At 51.7% G+C, this 24,950-nt stretch overlaps 1 protein-coding gene across 1 annotated transcript in view; it reads right to left on the reverse strand.

Annotated features, from left to right (window-relative positions):
- LOC132403998 (sodium-dependent serotonin transporter-like) overlaps positions 1-24,950 on the reverse strand; it is a 99,291-nt gene that overhangs the window by 25,757 nt on the left and 48,584 nt on the right. The window contains exons 9-10 of the mRNA XM_059987921.1: positions 4,230-4,361; positions 1,636-1,735 (exon numbers count right to left, since the gene is read on the reverse strand). Coding sequence (XP_059843904.1) covers positions 1,636-1,735; positions 4,230-4,361 — 232 coding nt within the window. The remainder of the gene's footprint in view (positions 1-1,635; positions 1,736-4,229; positions 4,362-24,950) is intronic.

Below are 24,950 nucleotides of genomic sequence, written 5' to 3' on the forward strand. Positions count from 1 at the left end.
TACAGGAAATATTCTAGCATAGATAGCAGAATGGCTGAAGAAAGGAGGAAATGAGTGGGAATAGAGAGGTCCTTTTTAAGTTGGCTGCCAGTGATTAGTGATGTTCCTCAGGGGTCAGTACTGGGACTGCTACTTTTTACATTGCTTGTCATTGATTTAGATAGTGGAATTGATGGCTTTATGGCAAAGTTTATGGATAATACAAAGATAGGTGGAGCAGTAGGTAGTGCTGAGGAAGCAATGCAATTGCAGAAAGACAGACAAATTGGAAGAGTGGGCAAAAAAGCGGCAGACAGAATACAGTGTTGGGGAATGTAAGACAATGCATTTTGGTAAAAGGAACAATGGTGCAGACTATTACCTGGGGAGAAAAGTCAAACATCAGAGGGGCAATGGGACTTAGGAGTCCCAGGAGGTGCAAGACTGCCAGAAGGTTAACTTACAGGTTGAGTCTGTGGTAAAGAAGGCAAATGCAATATTGCCATTTATTTCAAGGGGAATAGAATATAAAAACAAAGAGATAATGCTGAAGCTTTATAAGACACCAGTCAGGCAGCACTTGGAGTATTGTCAACAGTTTTGGGCCTCTTATCTCAGAAAGGATGTCGTGTCATTGGAGAGAGTCCAGAGGAGGTTCATGAGGATGATTCCGGGAATAAAGAGGTTAACATATGAGGAGCATTTGAGCCTGTACTCACTGGAATTTAGAAGAATACATGGGGACCTCATTGAAACTACTGAATGTTGAACGGCAAACACGAGGAAATCTGTAGATGCTGGAAATTCAAACAACAACACACACAAAATGCTGGTGGAACACGGCAGGCCAGGCAGCATCTATAGGGAGAAGCGCTGTCGACATTTCGGGTCCTGACGAAGGGTCTCGGCCCGAAACGTTGACAGTGCTTCTCCCTATAGATGCTGCCTGGCCTGCGGTGTTCCACCAGCATTTTGTGTGTGAATGTTGAACGGACTAGATAAGGTGGATGTGGAGAGCATGTTCCTTCTGGTGGTGGTGGAGGTGTATCCAGAACTAGAGAGCATAGCCTCAAAATTGAGGGGTGACCTTTTAGAACAGAAGTAAGGAGGAGTTTTTTTAGCCAAAGAGTGGTGAATCTGTGGAATGCTCTGCCACAGACAGCAGTGGAGACCAACTCTGTGGGCATATTCAAAGTGGATGTTGATAGACCCTTGATTGGTTGGAGCATCAAGGGATATGGTGAAAGGGCAGGTATATGGGGTTGAATGGGATCCGGGATCAGCTATGATGAAATGGACTTGATGGGCTGAATGGCCTAATTCTGTTCCTACATCTTATGGTCGTATGGACAAGCTGCTTCTATCAGTGTATTGCAACTTAGGAGCCTAATATCAGCCCTGAGAACTACCTGGTCAGTTCTGCTGAAAAGGACATTCTTTTGGCTGCACAGTGCCACAATTGAAGATATTAGCATTGTATTTTAATAGGCCAGTAGTCTTTCTGCCAGTTCCACAGTACCCCTAATAACATGCATGCGTGCTCCCTCCCTCCTACTCGAGGACAAAACAGTATGTGCAAGAATCAACTTCCTGAAACATTTTTCGCATCGCTTCATAAACTTTTATCTAATATAATGAAGAATGTGGCTACCTTACCATAAAACCAAGAAACTGCTATGGATTCTAGTAATACCACAGCAATAAGGCAGGAACCAGATCCAAAATCTTCCATCAGCTTGACCACATATGCTCCTCCCTGAAAGATTAATACACAAAATAATATCAATGCAAACATACAGATAATATACGTCATTAATACTAAATCTAAAAGTGCGGGTATAATGATAATCAATAAGAAATAGCTCTGTCGTTGTCTAGGGGATAATGGATTGTCCGATGGAAATACGAAAGTCATTCAAGCTGCAGCGTTTTGGTTTGAGAGAAAGAAGGGTTAAAACTTGCCCAGTCCTTTTATGATGTCAATCCTTCGGGAGTCGTTGGGAGTTGGTTTCCCCGTTGTTAGCTAAAAACCGTTCATCCGTGGTAAAGGCCCACCGATTCCGGGGCAAATGGAAACGGATGCACGTGGCCTTCCCACCGGCTTTTGCTATTACGGGATTGCTAGCGTTTCTTCTGGTGCGTCTGAGGGGCTGTTCCCCAGACCATCTTTTATCCTGACTCACAGGGTCTCAGATGTCAATCAGGTTGAGATGATGCAATCTCTCCACCAACCTCCCCCTCGGTTCATTGCCTGGGGCTTCAATGCATCCTACAGGATTCAATACACATGTCCATTTCCAAGAGACAATAGCCGGTATCAATGGGTCCGCTTCTCGGAGGCCAGGTCACATTCCAATCTTTGTGAATTCTGCATGTCTTTCTCTCATTTCCTGGGTCTCCTGGACTGACTCAATAGTGATCTTGCGATTCTCACAAAGGAGGGGGGCTACCCTGCACCCTTCAGCCCCTCAGAGCTGTGGTACATTCATAACACTAGTTCCACACTAATTGCCAATCCCACACAAGAAGCCTTAAAGAATGAATATTGTTGGAAACTAAAGATGGCACAGTGATATGGAAAAATAAAGACACAGAGTTATGAAAATGGTCAGCTTTCCTGTAAACCTTACTAGGACCAGACCTGACTTGACAGTGGTTTAGATTTCACTAATGTGAGTGTTGGGCAAGTTATCAGTTTACTGCAACTGCCAGTTGTCTGAAAATCTTAGCCCAAGACCACTTCTGTGTGTGTTTCATTAGAGGGTGGTGAAATGGATGACCTCAGAGATTGCTCACTGCTGCAATATTGGGAAAGTGTCTAACTCACTTCCAAGTCAGAAGATAGATCCATGAGGGATGTGAACTATCCTGAGTGACAAGGGGACCATAAACCAAAAGAGTAATGGCCTGGAGTTGAGTGTTAAGTGTTTTAATTGTCCACAAGAACTCTCCTGCTCTTTCCATTAGCCATTTCTGCCTCTTCAGCAGTGCCCATCCAAAATACTCACTCATTGGTGGAAAAAGATTCACCTTTTGGTTGTTAGAACAAATCCATGTGAGACCATTGCACGTTGGTAGCAGTTGTGTCCCAGCAGTCAGTTCTGTTTCAATAGAACTGAATGGAAAAGGTGAATAAACTGTTTGTAATTACTTCAATCCTCCAGGAGGATCACAACCTTGTCATAGGGTTTGGAGGCTTGCATGCCTCAATGAGCTATGTTGGCTGGAGTCAGGACTTTATGCTTTGGCTCTTGGTAGGGTCACCCATGCCAAACAGGTCAAAGGATAGAGGCCAAACCAAGGGTGGTCCACCAGTCCTCCAGGTTGAGGGGTTCAGCCCAGAGCCAACAACCCTGACTGGACAACACAATTTGTTACAGAAACAAGCAATGAAGAATCCTTTACCTGTGTGAGACAGACAGAGATGGAGAACCTTCTTTGCTGTCCTAAACGCCAACAGCAGAACAGCCTTTTAATGATGAAATTACCCCAACGTGGGTAGGTGACAGGGATAGTTATGGGACAAATGTTGATGGTCATGTGAAAGAAAGCAGGTTTTGGATAGTTACTGTAGGAGAGGTGAGAAAATCCGTCTGTTTCCTCCTATGGGAAACATAGTTATTTATAGCCTACTGAATGAATCAGCTTGAATCAGGAACAGTACTCCTATCTTTGGGACACAAGATCTTTTGTTCAGTATGATTGGTGCTGAGATACATCCTAGGATGCGCAGGGGCACATAATCAGTGATGTAACCTGGGTCATCAGCTGTTTCAGGTCTTTCAACATCAGATGCTCTCGCCCAGGCGACCCAGCCAGGGTTGACCCCCTGATGGGTCAGATAATTTGAAAGTCATTTCCTTACGGGAGTGAGAGAGTGCTTAATTTGGGGAGTGGCATTTTTTAGACCACAATTAAACCAAGGTCCTATTTGTCTTTACGTATTGTCTTTAATGATCCAACAGCAATATTTGAAGCAATGAAGTCAAGTCTTGGTTTACAAGCTGGCATGCATCCTTCAACCACTAAGTTAGATCAGCTGGACATTTATCACATTGCTGTTTGTGAAAACATTATGCCACAAATGCATACATAAAAATTACTACATTTGACAAGTAATTCATTGGCTGTGCAGATAACTGAGAAGCCCAAGGTCTTGACGGGTATTATAACAATCTTGATAGCAACCTTCCAAAAACCTGCATATATATATTATACACACACACACACACAGTAGGGATTATACTTACGTTGGTTAGAGTGCTGAGAGAGCCCACAAAGCACACCACGATTAGCCCCAGAACAAACAGTTCCCTCCTTTCAGCAAACAGATGAGGATACTCGTCTATTACTGCTGTGATGACAGACTCGAGACCTCCATACTGTTAACAAGAATAACACAAAGGTCAAGTGCATCTCATTTCTAAGTATATTCAAATGAACAATTATTTCTATTTAGAAAATGGACAAACATGACAACTTCTACACGAGGAAATCTGCAGATGCTGGAAATTCAAAGAAACACACACAAAATGCTGGTGGAACGCAGCAGGCCAGGCAGCATCTATCAGGAGAAAATACTGTCGACGTTTCGGTCTGAGACCCTTTGTCCTGTCCCGGCCCGAAACGTTGACATGACAACTTCTAAGTAACTTTAGGATTTCAAAGGTTCATTTCATATCAGAGTACGTATACAGGAAACAACCTGAAATTCATCCTCTTCACAAACATCCACAAAAGAAAGAAATTCCACAGAATGAATGATAGAAACATGAAAACCCCCTTCCATTTGCACAAACAACAGCAACAGTATCGAACCACCCCCGCAAACATCACATCATGCAAGCAACAGCAGAAATCCCAAAGAATCCTTGATCCAGAGTCCATCATAACTACAGTCCACAAAACAGGACCTCGGAATCTCAGACAGACTCTGTCCCCCCTCCACACTCCCTCTACCCCCCCCATCATAACTACAGTCCACAAACCAGCACCTCGGTATCTCAGACAGACTCCCTCCCCCCTCCACAGTCCCTCTACCCTCCATCATAACTACAGTCCACAAAACAGGACCTCGGTATCTCAGACAGACTCTGTCCCCCCTCCACACTCCCTCTACCCCCCCATCATAACTATAGTCCACAAAAGAGCATCACAGAATCTCAGACAGATTCCCTCCCCCTCCACACTCCCTCTACACCCCCATCATAACCAATCCACAATCACTGCAGTATCTCAGACAGACTCTCTCCCCCCTCCACACTCCCTCTACCCCCCATCAAAACTAGTCCACAAACCAGCACTCGGTATCTCAGACAGACTCTCTCCCCCCTCCACACTCCCTCTACACCCCCATCATAACTACAGTCCACAATCACTGCAGTATCTCAGACATACACTTTCCCCCCTCCACACTCCCACTATCCCCCCATCTTAACTACAGTCCACAAACCAGAACCGCAGTATTTCAGACAGAATCTCTCCCCCCTCCATACTCCCTCTAACCCCCATCATAACTACAGTCCACAAACGAACACCTTGATATCTGAGACAGACTATCTCCCCCCTCCACACTCCCTCTACCCCCCCATCATAAATACAGTCCACAAACCAGCACCTCAGTATCTCAGACAGTCTCTCTCCCCCCTCCACACTCCCTCTACCCCCCATCATAACTAAAGCCCACAAACCAACACCTTGATATCTCAGACAGACTCTCTCACCCCTCCACAGTCCCTCTTCCCCCCCATCATAACTACAGTCCACAAACCAGCACCGCAGTATCTCAGACAGGCTCTCTCCCTCCTCCACACTCCCTCTACCCCCCCATCATAACTACAGTCCACAAACCAGCACCGCAGTATCTCAGACAGACTCTCTCCCCCCTCGAAACTCCCTCTACCCCCATCATAACTACAGTCCACAAGCCAGCACCTCGGGATCTCAGACACACTCTCTCCCCCCTTCACACTCCCTCTACCCCCCCCATCAGAACTACAGTCCACAAACCAGCACCGCAGTATCTCAGACAGACTCTCTCCCCGCTTCACACTCCCTCTACCTCCCCATCATAACTACAGTCCAAAAACCAGCACCTCGGTATCTCAGACAGACTCTCTCCCCGCTCCGCACTCCCTCTACCCCCCATCATAACTACAGTCCACAAACCAGGACCTCGGTATCTCAGACAGACTCTCTCCGCCCTCCAAACTCCCTCTACTCCCCATCATAACTACAGTCCACAAACCAGCACATTGATGCCTCAGACAGACTCCCTCCCCCCTCGAAACTCCCTCTACACCCATCACAACTACAATCAACAAACCAGCACCTTGATACGTCAGACAGACTCTCTCCCCCCTCCACACTCATTCTAACCCCCATCATAACTACAGTCCACAAACCAGCACCTCGGGATCTCAGACAGACTCTCTCCCCCATCCACACTCCCTCTCCACCCCATCGTAACTACAGTCCACAAACCAGCACCTCGGGATCTCAGACAGACTCCCTCCCCCATCCACACTCCCTCTACCCCACATCATAACTAAAGCCCACAAACCAGCACCACAGTATCTCAGACAGACTCTCTCCCCCCTCCCGACTTCCTCTACACCCCATCATAACTACAGTCCACAAACCAGCAGCTCGGTATCTCAGACAGACTCTCTCCCCCCTTCACACTCCCTCTACCCCCCCCCCCATCATAACTACAGTCCACAAACCAGCACCGCAGTATCTCAGACAGACTCTCTCCCCCCTTCACACTCCCTCTACCTCCCCATCATAACTACAGTCCAAAAACCAGCACCTCGGTATCTCAGACAGACTTTCTCCCCGCTCCGCACTCCCTCTACCCCCCATCATAACTACACTCCAAAAACCAGCACCTCGGTATCTCAGACAGACTCTCTCCCCCCTCCACACTCCCTCTACCCCCCATCAAAACTAGTCCACAAACCAGCACTCGGTATCTCAGACAGACTCTCTCCCCCCTCCACACTCCCTCTACACCCCCATCATAACTACAGTCCACAATCACCGCAGTATCTCAGACATACACTTTCCCCCCTCCACACTCCCACTATCCCCCCATCTTAACTACAGTCCACAAACCAGAACCGCAGTATTTCAGACAGAATCTCTCCCCCCTCCATACTCCCTCTAACCCCCATCATAACTACAGTCCACAAACGAACACCTTGATATCTGAGACAGACTATCTCCCCCCTCCACACTCCCTCTACCCCCCATTATAACTAAAGCCCACAAACCAACACCTTGATATCTCAGACAGACTCTCTCACCCCTCCACAGTCCCTCTTCCCCCCCATCATAACTACAGTCCACAAACCAGCACCGCAGTATCTCAGACAGGCTCTCTCCCTCCTCCACACTCCCTCTACCCCCCCATCATAACTACAGTCCACAAACCAGCACCGCAGTATCTCAGACAGACTCTCTCCCCCCTCGAAACTCCCTCTACCCCCATCATAACTACAGTCCACAAGCCAGCACCTCGGGATCTCAGACACACTCTCTCCCCCCTTCACACTCCCTCTACCCCCCCCATCAGAACTACAGTCCACAAACCAGCACCGCAGTATCTCAGACAGACTCTCTCCCCGCTTCACACTCCCTCTACCTCCCCATCATAACTACAGTCCAAAAACCAGCACCTCGGTATCTCAGACAGACTCTCTCCCCGCTCCGCACTCCCTCTACCCCCCATCATAACTACAGTCCACAAACCAGGACCTCGGTATCTCAGACAGACTCTCTCCGCCCTCCAAACTCCCTCTACTCCCCATCATAACTACAGTCCACAAACCAGCACATTGATGCCTCAGACAGACTCCCTCCCCCCTCGAAACTCCCTCTACACCCATCACAACTACAATCAACAAACCAGCACCTTGATACGTCAGACAGACTCTCTCCCCCCTCCACACTCATTCTAACCCCCATCATAACTACAGTCCACAAACCAGCACCTCGGGATCTCAGACAGACTCTCTCCCCCATCCACACTCCCTCTCCACCCCATCGTAACTACAGTCCACAAACCAGCACCTCGGGATCTCAGACAGACTCCCTCCCCCATCCACACTCCCTCTACCCCACATCATAACTAAAGCCCACAAACCAGCACCACAGTATCTCAGACAGACTCTCTCCCCCCTCCCGACTTCCTCTACACCCCATCATAACTACAGTCCACAAACCAGCAGCTCGGTATCTCAGACAGACTCTCTCCCCCCTTCACACTCCCTCTACCCCCCCCCCCCATCATAACTACAGTCCACAAACCAGCACCGCAGTATCTCAGACAGACTCTCTCCCCCCTTCACACTCCCTCTACCTCCCCATCATAACTACAGTCCAAAAACCAGCACCTCGGTATCTCAGACAGACTCTCTCCCCGCTCCGCACTCCCTCTACCCCCCATCATAACTACACTCCAAAAACCAGCACCTCGGTATCTCAGACAGACTCTCTCCACGCTCCGCACTCCCTCTACCCCCCATCATAACTACAGTCCACAAACCAGAAACTTGATACCTCAGACAGACTCTCTCCCCCCTCCACACTCCCTCTCCCCCCTCCACACTCCCTCTCCCCCCCATCGTAACTGCAGTCCACAAACCAGCACCGCAGTATCTCAGACAGACTCTCTCCCCCCTCCCCACTTCCTCTACACCCCCATCATAACTACAGTCCACAAACCAGCAGCTCGGTGTCTCAGACAGATTATCTCCCCCGTCCACCCTCCCTCTATCCCCCATCATAAATACAGTCCACAAACCAGCACCTCAGCATCTCAGACAGTCTCTCTCCCCCCTCCACACTCACTCTACCCCCCCATCATAACTACAGTCCACAAACCAGCACCTCAGCATCTCAGACAGTCTCTCTCCCCCTTCCACACTCCCTCTACCCCCACATCAGTACAGTCCACAAACCAGCACCGCAGTATCTCAGACAGATTCTCTCCCCCCTCCATTCTCCCAATCCACCCCATCGTAACTACAGTCCAGAAACCAGCACAGCAGTATCTCAGACAGACTTTCTCCCCCCTCCACACTCCCTCTACCCCCCATCAAAACTAGTCCACAAACCAGCACCTCGGTATCTCAGACACACTCTCTCCCCCTTCCACACTCCCTCTACCCCCCATCATAACTACAGTCCACAAACCAGCACCTCGGGATCTCAGACAGACTCTCTCCCCCCTCCATACTCCCTCTACCCCCCCCATCATAACTACAGTCCACAATCACCGCAGTATCTCAGACAGACTCTCTCCCCCCTCCACACTCCCTCTAACCCCCATCATAACTACAGCTGACAAACTAGCACCGCAGTATCTCAGACAGACTCTCTCCCCACTCCACAATGCCTCTACCCCCCATCATAACTACAGTCCACAAACCAGCACCGCAGTATCTCAGACAGACTCTCTCACCCCTCCACACTCCCTTTTCGCCCCCCCCATCATAACTACAGTCCACAAACCAGCACCGCACTATCTCAGACAGACTCTCTCCCCGCTCCATACACCCTCTGCCCCCCATCATAACTACAGTCCACAAACCAGCACCTTGGGATCTCAGACAGACTCTGTCCCCCCTCCACACTCCCTCTACCCCCCCATCATAACTACAGTCCACAAACCAGCACCTCGGTATCTCAGACAGACTCCCTCCCCCCTCCACAGTCCCTCCACCCTCCATCATAACTACAGTCCACAAAACAGGACCTCGGTATCTCAGACAGACTCTGTCCCCCCTCCACACTCCCTCTACCCCCCCATCATAACTACAGCCCACAAACCAGCACCTTGATAGCTCAGACTGACTCTCTCCCCCCTCCTCACTCCCTCTAGCCCCCATATTACTGCATTCCACAAAACAACACCGCAGTATCTCAGACAGACTGTCTCCCCCCTCCACACTCCCTCTACCCCCCATCATAACTAAAGTCCACAAACCAGCACCGCAGTATCTCAGACAAATTCTCTACCCCCTCCACACTCCCTCTACCCCCCGATCATAACTACAGTCCACAAACCAGCACCTCGGGATCTCAGACAGACTCTCTCCCCCCTCCACACTCCCTCTACCCCCCATCATAACTACAGTCCACAAACCAGGACCTCGGTATCTCAGACAGACTCTCTCCCCCCTCCACACTCCCTCTACCCCCCATCATAACTACAGTCCACAAACCAGCACCGCAGTATCTCAGACACACCCCCTCCCCGCTCCACACTCCCTCTACCCCCCATCAAAACTATTTCACAAACCAGCACCTCGGTATCTCAGACAGACTCTCTCCCCCCTCCACACTCCCTCTACCCCCCCATCATAACTATAGTCCACAAAAGAGCATCACAGAATGTCAGACAGATTCTCTCCCCCCTCCACACTCCCTCTACCCCCCCAATCATAACTACAGTCCACAAACCAGAACAGTATCTCAGACATACACTTTCCCCCCTCCACACTCCCACAATCCCCCCATCATAACTACAGTCCACAAACCAGCACCGCAGTATCTCAGACAGAATCTCTCCCCCCTCCATACTCCCTCCAAACCCCCATCATAACTACAGTCCACAAACCAGCACCGCAGTATTTCAGACAGACTCTCTCCCCCCTCCACACTCCCTCTACCCCCCATCATAACCACAGTCAACAAACCAGCACCTTGACACCTCAGACAGACTCTCTCCCCCTCCACACTCCCTCTCCCCCCCCATCGTAACTACAGTCCACAAACCAGCACCTCGGTATCTCAGACAGACTCTCTCCCCCCTCCACACTCCCTCTACACCCCCATCATAACTACAGTCCACAATCACCGCAGTATCTCAGACATACACTTTCCCCCCTCCACACTCCCACTATCCCCCCATCGTAACTACAGTCCACAAACCAGAACCGCAGTATTTCAGACAGAATCTCTCCCCCCTCCATACTCCCTCTAACCCCCATCATAACTACAGTCCACAAACGAACACCTTGATATCTGAGACAGACTATCTCCCCCCTCCACACTCCTTCTACCTCCCCATCAAAACTAGAGTCCAAAAACCAACACCTCGGTATCTCAGACAGACTCTCTCCCCGCTCCGCACTCCCTCTACCCCCCATCATAACTACAGTCCACAAACCAGGACCTCGGTATCTCAGACATACTCTCTCCCCCCTCCATACTCCCTCTAACCCCCATCATAACTACAGTCCACAAACGAACACCTTGATATCTGAGACAGACTATCTCCCCCGTCCACACTCCTTCCACCTCCCCATCAAAACTAGAGTCCAAAAACCAACACCTCGGTATCTCAGACAGACTCTCTCCCCGCTCCACACTCCCTCTACCCCCCATCATAACTACAGTCCACAAACCAGCACCTCGGTATCTCAGACAGACTCTCTCCGCCCTCCAAACTCCCTCTACTCCCCATCATAACTACAGTCCACAAATCAGCACCGTAGTATCTGAGACAGACTCTCTACCCCCTCCACACTCCCTCTACCCCCCCATCATAACTACAGTCCACAAACCAGCACATTGATGCCTCAGACAGACTCCCTCCCCCCTCGAAACTCCCTCTACACCCATCACAACTACAATCCACAAACCAGCACCTTGATACGTCAGACAGACTCTCTCCCCCCTCCACACTCATTCTAACCCCCATCAGAACTACAGTCCACAAACTAGCACCTCGGGATATCAGACAGACTCTCTCCCCCCTCCACACTCCCTCTACCCCCCCATCATAACTACAGCCCACAAACCAGCACCACAATATCTCAGACAGACTCTCTCCCCCCTCCCGACTTCCTCTACACCCCATCATAACTACCGTCCACAAACCAGCAGCTCGGTATCTCAGACAGACTCTCTCCGCACTCCACACTCCCTCTACCCCCCATCATAACTACAGTCCACAAACCAGCACCGCAGTATCTCAGACAGAATCTCTCCCCCCTCCATACTCCCTCTAAACCCCCATCATAACTACAGTCAACAAACCAGCACCGCAGTATTTCAGACAGACTCTCTCCCCCCTCCACACTCCCTCTCCCCCCCCATCGTAACTACAGTCCACAAACCAGCAGCTCGGTATCACAGACAGACTCTCTCCCTCCTCCACACTCCCTCTAACCCGCATCATAACTACAGCCCACAAACCAGCACCGCAGTATCTCGGACAGACTCTCTCCCCCTCCACAGTCCCTCTACCCCCCATCATGACCACAGTCAACAAACCAGCACCCTGATACCTCAGACAGACTCTCTCCCCCTCCACACTCCCTCTACCCCCCCATCATAACTACAGTCCACAAACCAGCACCTCAGTATCTCAGACAGTCTCTCTCCCCCCTCCACACTCCCTCTACCCCCCATCATAACTACAGTCGACAAACCAGCACCGCAGTATATTAGAGAGATTCTCTCCCCCCTCCATACTCCCAATCCACCCCATCGTAACTACAGTCCAGAAACCAGCACAGCAGTATCTCAGACAGACTTTCTCCCCCCTCCACACTCCCTCTATCCCCCATCAAAACCAGTCCACAAACCAGCACCGCAGTATCTCAGACAGACTCTCTCCCCCCTCTACACTCATTCTAACCCCCATCATAACTACAGTCCACAAACCAGCACCGCAGTATCTCAGACAGAATCTCTCCCCCCTCCATACTCCCTCCAAACCCCCATCATAACTACAGTCCACAAACCAGCACCGCAGTATTTCAGACAGACTCTCTCCCCCCTCCACACTCCCTCTACCCCCCATCATAACCACAGTCAACAAACCAGCACCTTGACACCTCAGACAGACTCTCTCCCCCTCCACACTCCCTCTCCCCCCCCATCGTAACTACAGTCCACAAACCAGCACCTCGGTATCTCAGACAGACTCTCTCCCCCCTCCACACTCCCTCTACACCCCCATCATAACTACAGTCCACAATCACCGCAGTATCTCAGACATACACTTTCCCCCCTCCACACTCCCACTATCCCCCCATCGTAACTACAGTCCACAAACCAGAACCGCAGTATTTCAGACAGAATCTCTCCCCCCTCCATACTCCCTCTAACCCCCATCATAACTACAGTCCACAAACGAACACCTTGATATCTGAGACAGACTATCTCCCCCCTCCACACTCCTTCTACCTCCCCATCAAAACTAGAGTCCAAAAACCAACACCTCGGTATCTCAGACAGACTCTCTCCCCGCTCCACACTCCCTCTACCCCCCATCATAACTACAGTCCACAAACCAGGACCTCGGTATCTCAGACAGACTCTCTCCCCGCTCCAAACTCCCTCTACTCCCCATCATAACTACAGTCCACAAATCAGCACCGTAGTATCTGAGACAGACTCTCTACCCCCTCCACACTCCCTCTACCCCCCCATCATAACTACAGTCCACAAACCAGCACATTGATGCCTCAGACAGACTCCCTCCCCCCTCGAAACTCCCTCTACACCCATCACAACTACAATCCACAAACCAGCACCTTGATACGTCAGACAGACTCTCTCCCCCCTCCACACTCATTCTAACCCCCATCAGAACTACAGTCCACAAACTAGCACCTCGGGATCTCAGACAGACTCTCTCCCCCCTCCACACTCCCTCTACCCCCCATCATAACTACAGCCCACAAACCAGCACCACAATATCTCAGACAGACTCTCTCCCCCCTCCCGACTTCCTCTACACCCCATCATAACTACCGTCCACAAACCAGCAGCTCGGTATCTCAGACAGACTCTCTCCGCACTCCACACTCCCTCTACCCCCCATCATAACTACAGTCCACAAACCAGCACCGCAGTATCTCAGACAGAATCCCCCCTCCATACTCCCTCTAAACCCCCATCATAACTACAGTCCACAAACCAGCACCGCAGTATTTCAGACAGACTCTCTCCCCCCTCCACACTCCCTCTCCCCCCCCATCGTAACTACAGTCCACAAACCAGCAGCTCGGTATCACAGACAGACTCTCTCCCTCCTCCACACTCCCTCTACCCCCCCATCATAACTACAGTCCACAAACCAGCACCTCAGTATCTCAGACAGTCTCTCTCCCCCCTCCACACTCCCTCTACCCCCCATCATAACTAAAGCCCACAAACCAACTCCTTGATATCTCAGACAGACTCTCTCACCCCTCCACACTCCCTCTACCCCCCATCATAACTACAGTCGACAAACCAGCACCGCAGTATATTAGAGAGATTCTCTCCCCCCTCCATACTCCCAATCCACCCCATCGTAACTACAGTCCAGAAACCAGCACAGCAGTATCTCAGACAGACTTTCTCCCCCCTCCACACTCCCTCTATCCCCCATCAAAACCAGTCCACAAACCAGCACCTCGGTATCTCAGACACACTCTCTCCCCCTTCCACACTCCCTCTACCCCCCCATCATAACTACAGTCCACAAACCAGCACCGCAGTATCTCAGACAGACTCTCTCCCCCCTCTACACTCATTCTAACCCCCAACATAACTACAGCCCACAAACTAGCACCGCAGTATCTCAGACAGACACTCTCCCCCCGCCTCACTCCCTCTACCCCCCCATCATAACTACAGCCCACAAAACAGCACCTTGATACCTCAGAAAGACTCACTCCCCCCTCCTCACTCCCTCTACCCCCTCATCATTACCAGATTCCACAAACCAGCACCTCGGGATCTCAGACAGACTCTCTCCCCCCTCCACACTGCCTTTACCCCCCATCATAACTACAGTCCACAAACCAGCAACGCAGTATCTCAGACAGACTCTCTCCCCCCTCCACACTCCCTCTACCCCCCCATCATAACTACAGTCCACAAAACAGCACCGCAGTATCTAGGACAGTCTCTCTCACCCCTCCACACTCCCTCTACCCCGCATCATAACTACAGCCCACAAACTAGCACCGCAGTATCTCAGACAGACTCTCTCACCCCTCCACACTTCCTCTACCCCCCCATCATAACTACAGCCCACAAACTAGCACCGCAGTATCACAGACAGACTCTCTCGCCCCTCCTCACTCCCTCTACCCCCCCATCATAACTACAGTCCACAAACCAGCACCGCAGTATCTCAGACACACCCCCTCCCCGCTCCACACTCCCTCTACCCCCCATCAAAACTATTTCACAAACCAGCACCTCGGTATCTCAGACAGACTCTCTCCCCCCTCCACACTCCCTCTACCCCCCCATCATAACTATAGTCCACAAAAGAGCATCACAGAATCTCAGACAGATTCCCTCCCCCCTCCACACTCCCTCTACACCCCCATCATAACTACAATCCACAATCACTGCAGTATCTCAGACAGACTCTCTCCCCCCTCCACACTCCCTCTACCCCCCCAATCATAACTACAGTCCACAAACCAGAACAGTATCTCAGACATACACTTTCCCCCCTCCACACTCCCACAATCCCCCCATCATAACTACTGTCCACAAACCAGCACCGCAGTATCTCAGACAGAATCTCTCCCCCCTCCATACTCCCTCCAAACCCACATCATAACTACAGTCCACAAACCAGCACCGCAGTATTTCAGACAGACTCTCTCCCCCCTCCACACTCCCTCGTCCCCCCATCATAACCACAGTCAACAAACCAGCACCTTGATACCTCAGACAGACTCTCTCCCCCTCCACACTCCCGCTACACCCCCATCATAACTACAGTCCACAATCACCGCAGTATCTCAGACATACACTTTCCCCCCTCCACACTCCCACTATCCCCCCATCGTAACTACAGTCCACAAACCAGAACCGCAGTATTTCAGACAGAATCTCTCCCCCCTCCATACTCCCTCTAACCCCCATCATAACTACAGTCCACAAACCAGAACCTTGATACCTCAGACAGACTCTCTCCCCCCTCCACACTCCCTCTCCCCCACCATCGTAACTACAGTCCACAAACCAGCACCGCAGTATCTCAGACAGACTCTCTCACCCCTCCACACTCCCTCTCCCCCCCATTGTAACTGCAGTCCACAAACCAGCACCTCAGTATCTCAGACAGACTCTCTCCCCCCTCCCCACTTCCTCTACACCCCCATCATAACTACAGTCCACAAACCAGCAGCTCGGTGTCTCAGACAGATTATCTCCCCCGTCCACCCTCCCTCTATCCCCCATCATAACTACAGTCCACAAACCAGCACCTCAGCATCTCAGACAGTCTCTCTCCCCCCTCCACACTCACTCTACCCCCCCATCATAACTACAGTCCAGAAACCAGCACAGCAGTATCTCAGACAGACTTTCTCCCCCCTCCACACTCCCTCTATCCCCCATCAAAACCAGTCCACAAACCAGCACCTCGGTATCTCAGACACACTCTCTCCCCCTTCCACACTCCCTCTACCCCCCATCATAACTACAGTCCACAAACCAGCACCGCAGTATCTCAGACAGACTCTCTCCCCCCTCTACACTCATTCTAACCCCCAACATAACTACAGCCCACAAACTAGCACCGCAGTATCTCAGACAGACACTCTCCCCCCTCCTCACTCCCTCTAACCCCCATCATAACTACAGCCCACAAAACAGCACCTTGATACCTCAGAAAGACTCACTCCCCCCTCCTCACTCCCTCTACCCCCTCATCATTACCAGATTCCACAAAACAGCACCGCAGTATCTCAGACAGACTCTCTCCCCGCTCCACACTCCCTCTGCCCCCCATCATAACTACAGTCCACAAACCAGCACCTCGGGATCTCAGACAGACTCTCTCCCCCCTCCACACTGCCTTTACCCCCCATCATAACTACAGTCCACAAACCAGCAACGCAGTATCTCAGACAGACTCTCTCCCCCCTCCACACTCCCTCTACCCCCCCATCATAACTACAGTCCACAAACCAGCACCGCAGTATCTAGGACAGTCTCTCTCACCCCTCCACACTCCCTCTACCCCGCATCATAACTACAGCCCACAAACTAGCACCGCAGTATCTCAGACAGACTCTCTCACCCCTCCACACTTCCTCTTCCCCCACATCATAAGTACAGCCCACAAACTAGCACCGCAGTATCTCTGACATACTCTCTCCCACCTCCACACTCCCTCTACCCCCCCATCATAACTACAGCCCACAAACTAGCACCGCAGTATCACAGACAGACTCTCTCGCCCCTCCTCACTTCTTCTACCCCCCCATCATAACTGCAGTCCACAAACCAGCACCTCGGGATCTCAGACAGACTCTCTCCCCCCTCCATACTCCCTCTACCCCCCCCCCATCATAACTACAGTCCACAAACCAGCACCGCAGTATCTCAGACAGACTCTCTCCCCACTCCACACTCCCTCTCCACCCCATCGTAACTACAGTCCAGAGACGAGCACCGCAGTATCTCAGACAGGCTCTCTCCCCCCTCCACACTCCCTCTAACCCTCATCATAACTACAGTCCACAAACCAGCACCGCAGTATCTCAGACAGACTCTCTCCCCCTCCACACTCCCTCTACCCCCCATCATCACTACAGTCCACAAACCAGCACCGCAGTATCTCAGACAGACTCTCTCCCCCTCCACACTCCCTCTACCCCCCATCAAAACTAGTCCACAAACCAGCACCTCGGTATCTCAGATAGACTCTCTCCCCCCTCCACACTCCCTGTACACCCCCATCATAACTACAGTCCACAATCACCGCAGTATCTCAGACATACACTTTCCCCCCTCCACACTCCCACTATCCCCCCATCGTAACTACAGTCCACAAACCAGAACCGCAGTATTTCAGACAGAATCTCTCCCCCCTCCATACTCCCTCTACCCCCCCATCATAACTACAGTCCACAAACCAGCACCTCAGTATCTCAGACAGTCTCTCTCCCCCCTCCACACTCCCTCTACCCCCCATCATAACTAAAGCCCACAAACCAACACCTTGATATTTCAGACAACTCTCTCACCCCTCCACACTACCTCTACCCCCCATCATAACTACAGTCGACAAACCAGCACCGCAGTATCTCAGACAGACTATCTCCCCCCTCGAAACTCCCTCTACCCCCATCATAACTACAGTCCACAAGCCAGCACCTCGGGATCTCAGACACACTCTCTCCCCGCTTCACACTCCCTCTACCTCCCCATCATAACTACAGTCCACAAACCAGCACTGCAGTATCTCAGACAGACTCTCTCCCCCCTTCACACTCCTTCTACCTCCCCATCAAAACTACAGTCCAAAAACCAGCACCTCGGTATCTCAGACAGACTCTCTCCACGCTCCGCACTCCCTCTACCCCCCATCATAACTACAATCCACAAACCAGAACCTTGATACCTCAGACAGACTCTCTCCCCCCTCCACACTCCCTCTCCCCCCCCATCGTAACTACAGTCCACAAACCAGCACCGCAGTATCTCAGACAGACTCTCTCACCCCTCCACACTCCCTCTCCCCCCCATCATAACTACAGTCCACAAACCAGCACCACAGTATCTCAGACAGACTCTCTCCCCCCTCCCCACTTCCTCTACACCCCCATCATAACTACAGTCCACAAACCAGCACCTCGGTATCTCAGACAGACTCTCTCCGCACTCCACACTCTCTCTACCCCCCCATCAGAACTACAGTCCACAAACCAGCACCGCAGTATCTCAGACAGATTCTCTCCCCCCTCCATACTCCCAATCCACCCCATCGTAACTACAGTCCAGAAACCAGCACAGCAGTATCTCAGACAGACTTTCTCCCCCCTCCACACTCCCTCTATCCCCCATCAAAACCAGTCCACAAACCAGCACCTCGGTATCTCAGACACACTCTCTCCCCCTTCCACACTCCCTCTACCCCCCCATCATAACTACAGTCCACAAACCAGCACCGCAGTATCTCAGACAGACTCTCTCCCCCCTCTACACTCATTCTAACCCCCAACATAATTACAGCCCACAAACTAGCACCGCAGTATCTCAGACAGACACTCTCCCCCCTCCTCACTCCCTCTACCCCCCCATCATAACTACAGCCCACAAAACAGCACCTTGATACCTCAGAAAGACTCACTCCCCCCTCCTCACTCCCTCTACCCCCTCATCATTACCAGATTCCACAAAACAGCACCGCAGTATCTCAGACAGACTCTCTCCCCGCTCCACACTCCCTCTGCCCCCCATCATAACTACAGTCCACAAACCAGCACCTCGGGATCTCAGACAGACTCTCTCCCCCCTCCACACTGCCTTTACCCCCCATCATAACTACAGTCCACAAACTAGCACCGCAGTATCACAGACAGACTCTCTCGCCCCTCCTCACTTCTTCTACCCCCCCATCATAACTACAGTCCACAAACCAGCACCTCGGGATCTCAGACAGACTCTCTCCCCCCTCCATACTCCCTATACCCGCCCCATCATAACTTCAGTCCACAATCACCGCAGTATCTCAGACAGACTCTCTCCCACCTCCACACTCCCTCTAACCCCCATCATAACTACAGCCGACAAACTAGCACCGCAGTATCTCAGACAGACTCTCTCCCCACTCCACAATGCCTCTACCCCCCATCATAACTACAGTCCACAAACCAGCACCGCACTATCTCAGACAGACTCTCTCCCCGCTCCATACACCCTCTGCCCCCCATCATAACTACAGTCCACAAACCAGCACCTTGGGATCTCAGACAGACTCTCTCCCCCCTCCATACTCCCTCTACCCCCCCATCATAACTATAGTCCACAAAACAGCATCGCAGTATCTCAGAGAAACTCCCTCCCCCCTCCAAACTCCCTCTACACCCCCATCATAACTAGTCCACAATAACCGCAGTATCTCAGACAGACTCTCTCCCCCCTCCACAGTCCCTCTAACCCCCATCATAACTACAGCCCACAAACTAGCACCGCAGTATCTCAGACAGACTCCCTGCCCCCTCCACACTTCCTCTTCCCCCACCATCATAACTACAGTCCACAAACCAGCACTGCAGTATCTCAGACAGGCTTTCTCCCTCCTCCACACTGCCTCTACCCCCCATCATAACTACAGTCCACAAACCAGCACCGCAGTATCTCAGACAGACTCTCTCCCACCTCCACACTCCCTCTACCACCCCGTCATAACTACAGTCCACAAACCAGCACCGCAGTATCTAGGACAGACTCTCTCACCCCTCCACACTCCCTCTACACCCCATCATAACTACAGTCCACAAACCAGCACCGCAGTATCTCAGACAGACTCTTTCCCCACTCATTCTAACCCCCAACATAACTACAGCCCACAAACCAGCACCGCAGTATCTCAGACAGACTCTTTCCCCACTCATTCTAACCCCCAACATAACTACAGCCCACAAACTAGCACCACAGTATCTCAGACAGACTCTCTCCCCCCTCCTCACTCCCTCTAACCCCCCCATCATTACTAGATTCCACAAAAGAGCACCGCAGTATCTCAGACAGACTCTCTCCCCCCTCCACACTCCCTCAACCCCCCATCATAACTACAGTCAACAAACCAGCACCGCAGTATCTCAGACAGACTCTCTCACCCCTCCACACTCCCTCTTCCCCCCATCATAACTATAGTCCACAAACCAGCACCTTGGGATCTCAGACAGACTCTCTCACCCCTCCACACTTCCTCTTCCCCCCCATCATAACGACAGTCCACAAACCAGCACCTCGGGATCTCAGACAGACTCTCTCCCCGCTCCATACTCCCTCTACCCCCCCATCATAACTACAGTCCACAATCACCGCAGTATCTCAGACAGACACTCTCCCCCCTCCAAACTCCCTCTAGCCCCCATCATAACTACAGCCCACAAACTAACACCGCAGTATCTCAGACAGACTCTCTCCCCGCTCCACACTGCTCTACCCCACATCATAACTACAGTCCACAAACCAGCACCGCAGTATCTCAGACAGTCTCTCTCCCCGCTCCACACTCCCTCTACCCCCCCATTATAACTACAGTCCACAATCACCGCAGTATCTCAGAATGACTCTCTCCCCCCTCCACACTCCCTCTACCCCCTCATCATAACTACAGTCCCCAAAACAGCACCACAGTATCTCACACAGGCTCTCTCCCCCCTCCACACTCCCTCTTCCCCACCATTATAACTACAGTCCACAAACCAGCACCGCAGAATCTCAGACAGACTCTCTCCCCCTCCACACTCCCTCTACCCCCCCATTATAACTACAGTCCACAAAACAGCACCACAGTATCTCAGACAGACTCTCTCCCCCCTCCAGACTCCCTCTTCCCCCCCACCATAACTACAGTCCACAAACCAGCACCGCAGTATATTAGACAGATTCTCTCCCCCCTCCAAACTCCATCTACCCCCGATCATAACTACAGTCCACAAACCAGCACCTCGGTATCTCAGACAGACTCTCTCCGCACTCCACACTCCCTCTACCCCCCCATCAGAACTACAGTCCACAAACCAGCACCGCAGTATCTCAGACAGATTCTCTCCCCCCTCCATACTCCCAATCCACCCCATCGTAACTACAGTCCAGAAACCAGCACAGCAGTATCTCAGACAGACTTTCTCCCCCCTCCACACTCCCTCTATCCCCCATCAAAACCAATCCACAAACCAGCACCTCGGTATCTCAGACACACTCTCTCCCCCTTCCACACTCCCTCTACCCCCCCATCATAACTACAGTCCACAAACCAGCACCGCAGTATCTCAGACAGACTCTCTCCCCCCCTCTACACTCATTCTAACCCCCAACATAATTACAGCCCACAAACTAGCACCGCAGTATCTCAGACAGACACTCTCCCCCCTCCTCACTCCCTCTACCCCCCCATCATAACTACAGCCCACAAAACAGCACCTTGATACCTCAGAAAGACTCACTCCCCCCTCCTCACTCCCTCTACCCCCTCATCATTACCAGATTCCACAAAACAGCACCGCAGTATCTTAGACAGACTCTCTCCCCGCTCCACACTCCCTCTGCCCCCCATCATAACTACAGTCCACAAACCAGCACCTCGGGATCTCAGACAGACTCTCTCCCCCCTCCACACTGCCTTTACCCCCCATCATAACTACAGTCCACAAACTAGCACCGCAGTATCACAGACAGACTCTCTCGCCCCTCCTCACTTCTTCTACCCCCCCATCATAACTACAGTCCACAAACCAGCACCTCGGGATCTCAGACAGACTCTCTCCCCCCTCCACACTCCCTCTAACCCCCATCATAACTACAGCCGACAAACTAGCACCGCAGTATCTCAGACAGACTCTCTCCCCACTCCACAATGCCTCTACCCCCCATCATAACTACAGTCCACAAACCAGCACCGCACTATCTCAGACAGACTCTCTGCCCGCTCCATACACCCTCTGCCCCCCATCATAACTACAGTCCACAAACCAGCACCTTGGGATCTCAGACAGACTCTCTCCCCCCTCCATACTCCCTCTACCCCCCCATCATAACTATAGTCCACAAAACAGCATCGCAGTATCTCAGAGAGACTCCCTCCCCCCTCCAAACTCCCTCTACACCCCCATCATAACTAGTCCACAATAACCGCAGTATCTCAGACAGACTCTCTCCCCCCTCCACAGTCCCTCTAACCCCCATCATAACTACAGCCCACAAACTAGCACCGCAGTATCTCAGACAGACTCCCTCCCCCCTCCACACTTCCTCTTCCCCCACCATCATAACTACAGTCCACAAACCAGCACTGCAGTATCTCAGACAGGCTTTCTCCCTCCTCCACACTGCCTCTACCCCCCATCATAACTACAGTCCACAAACCAGCACCGCAGTATCTCAGACAGACTCTCTCCCACCTCCACACTCCCTCTACCACCCCGTCATAACTACAGTCCACAAACCAGCACCGCAGTATCTAGGACAGACTCTCTCACCCCTCCACACTCCCTCTACACCCCATCATAACTACAGTCCACAAACCAGCACCGCAGTATCTCAGACAGACTCTTTCCCCACTCATTCTAACCCCCAACATAACTACAGCCCACAAACCAGCACCGCAGTATCTCAGACAGACTCTTTCCCCACTCATTCTAACCCCCAACATAACTACAGCCCACAAACTAGCACCACAGTATCTCAGACAGACTCTCTCCCCCCTCCTCACTCCCTCTACCCCCCCCCATCATTACTAGATTCCACAAAAGAGCACCGCAGTATCTCAGACAGACTCTCTCCCCCCTCCAGACTCCCTCAACCCCCCATCATAACTACAGTCAACAAACCAGCACCGCAGTATCTCAGACAGACTCTCTCACCCCTCCACACTCCCTCTTCCCCCCATCATAACTATAGTCCACAAACCAGCACCTTGGGATCTCAGACAGACTCTCTCACCCCTCCACACTTCCTCTTCCCCCCCATCATAACGACAGTCCACAAACCAGCACCTTGGGATCTCAGACAGACTCTCTCCCCGCTCCATACTCCCTCTACCCCCCCATCATAACTACAGTCCACAATCACCGCAGTATCTCAGACAGACACTCTCCCCCCCTCCAAACTCCCTCTAGCCCCCATCATAACTACAGCCCACAAACTAACACCGCAGTATCTCAGACAGACTCTCTCCCCGCTCCACACTGCTCTACCCCACATCATAACTACAGTCCACAAACCAGCACCGCAGTATCTCAGACAGTCTCTCTCCCCGCTCCACACTCCCGCTACCCCCCCATTATAACTACAGTCCACAATCACCGCAGTATCTCAGAATGACTCTCTCCCCCCTCCACACTCCCTCTACCCCCTCATCATAACTACAGTCCCCAAAACAGCACCACAGTATCTCACACAGGCTCTCTCCCCCCTCCACACTCCCTCTTCCCCACCATTATAACTACAGTCCACAAACCAGCACCGCAGAATCTCAGACAGACTCTCTCCCCCCTCCACACTCCCTCTACCCCCCCATAACTACAGTCCACAAAACAGCACCACAGTATCTCAGACAGACTCTCTCCCCCCTCCAGACTCCCTCTTCCCCCCCACCATAACTACAGTCCACAAATCAGCACCGCAGTATATTAGACAGATTCTCTCCCCCCTCCAAACTCCATCTACCCCCGATCATAACTACAGTCCACAAACCAGCACCGCAGTATCTCAGACAGACTCTCTCCCCCTTCCACCATCCCTCTACCCCCCCATCATAACTACAGTCCACAAACCAGCACCTCAGTATCTCAGACAGTCTCTCTCCCCCCTCCACACTCCCTCTACCCCCCATCATAACTAAAGCCCACAAACCAACACCTTGATATTTCAGACAACTCTCTCACCCCTCCACACTACCTCTACCCCCCATCATAACTACAGTCGACAAACCAGCACCGCAGTATCTCAGACAGACTATCTCCCCCCTCGAAACTCCCTCTACCCCCATCATAACTACAGTCCACAAGCCAGCACCTCGGGATCTCAGACACACTCTCTCCCCGCTTCACACTCCCTCTACCTCCCCATCATAACTACAGTCCACAAACCAGCACTGCAGTATCTCAGACAGACTCTCTCCCCCCTTCACACTCCTTCTACCTCCCCATCAAAACTACAGTCCAAAAACCAGCACCTCGGTATCTCAGACAGACTCTCTCCACGCTCCGCACTCCCTCTACCCCCCATCATAACTACAATCCACAAACCAGAACCTTGATACCTCAGACAGACTCTCTCCCCCCTCCACACTCCCTCTCCCCCCCCATCGTAACTACAGTCCACAAACCAGCACCGCAGTATCTCAGACAGACTCTCTCACCCCTCCACACTCCCTCTCCCCCCCATCATAACTACAGTCCACAAACCAGCACCACAGTATCTCAGACAGACTCTCTCCCCCCTCCCCACTTCCTCTACACCCCCATCATAACTAC

This window comes from Hypanus sabinus, chromosome 13, assembly GCF_030144855.1.
Source record: "Hypanus sabinus isolate sHypSab1 chromosome 13, sHypSab1.hap1, whole genome shotgun sequence".
Classification (NCBI taxonomy): Eukaryota; Metazoa; Chordata; class Chondrichthyes; order Myliobatiformes; family Dasyatidae; genus Hypanus; species Hypanus sabinus.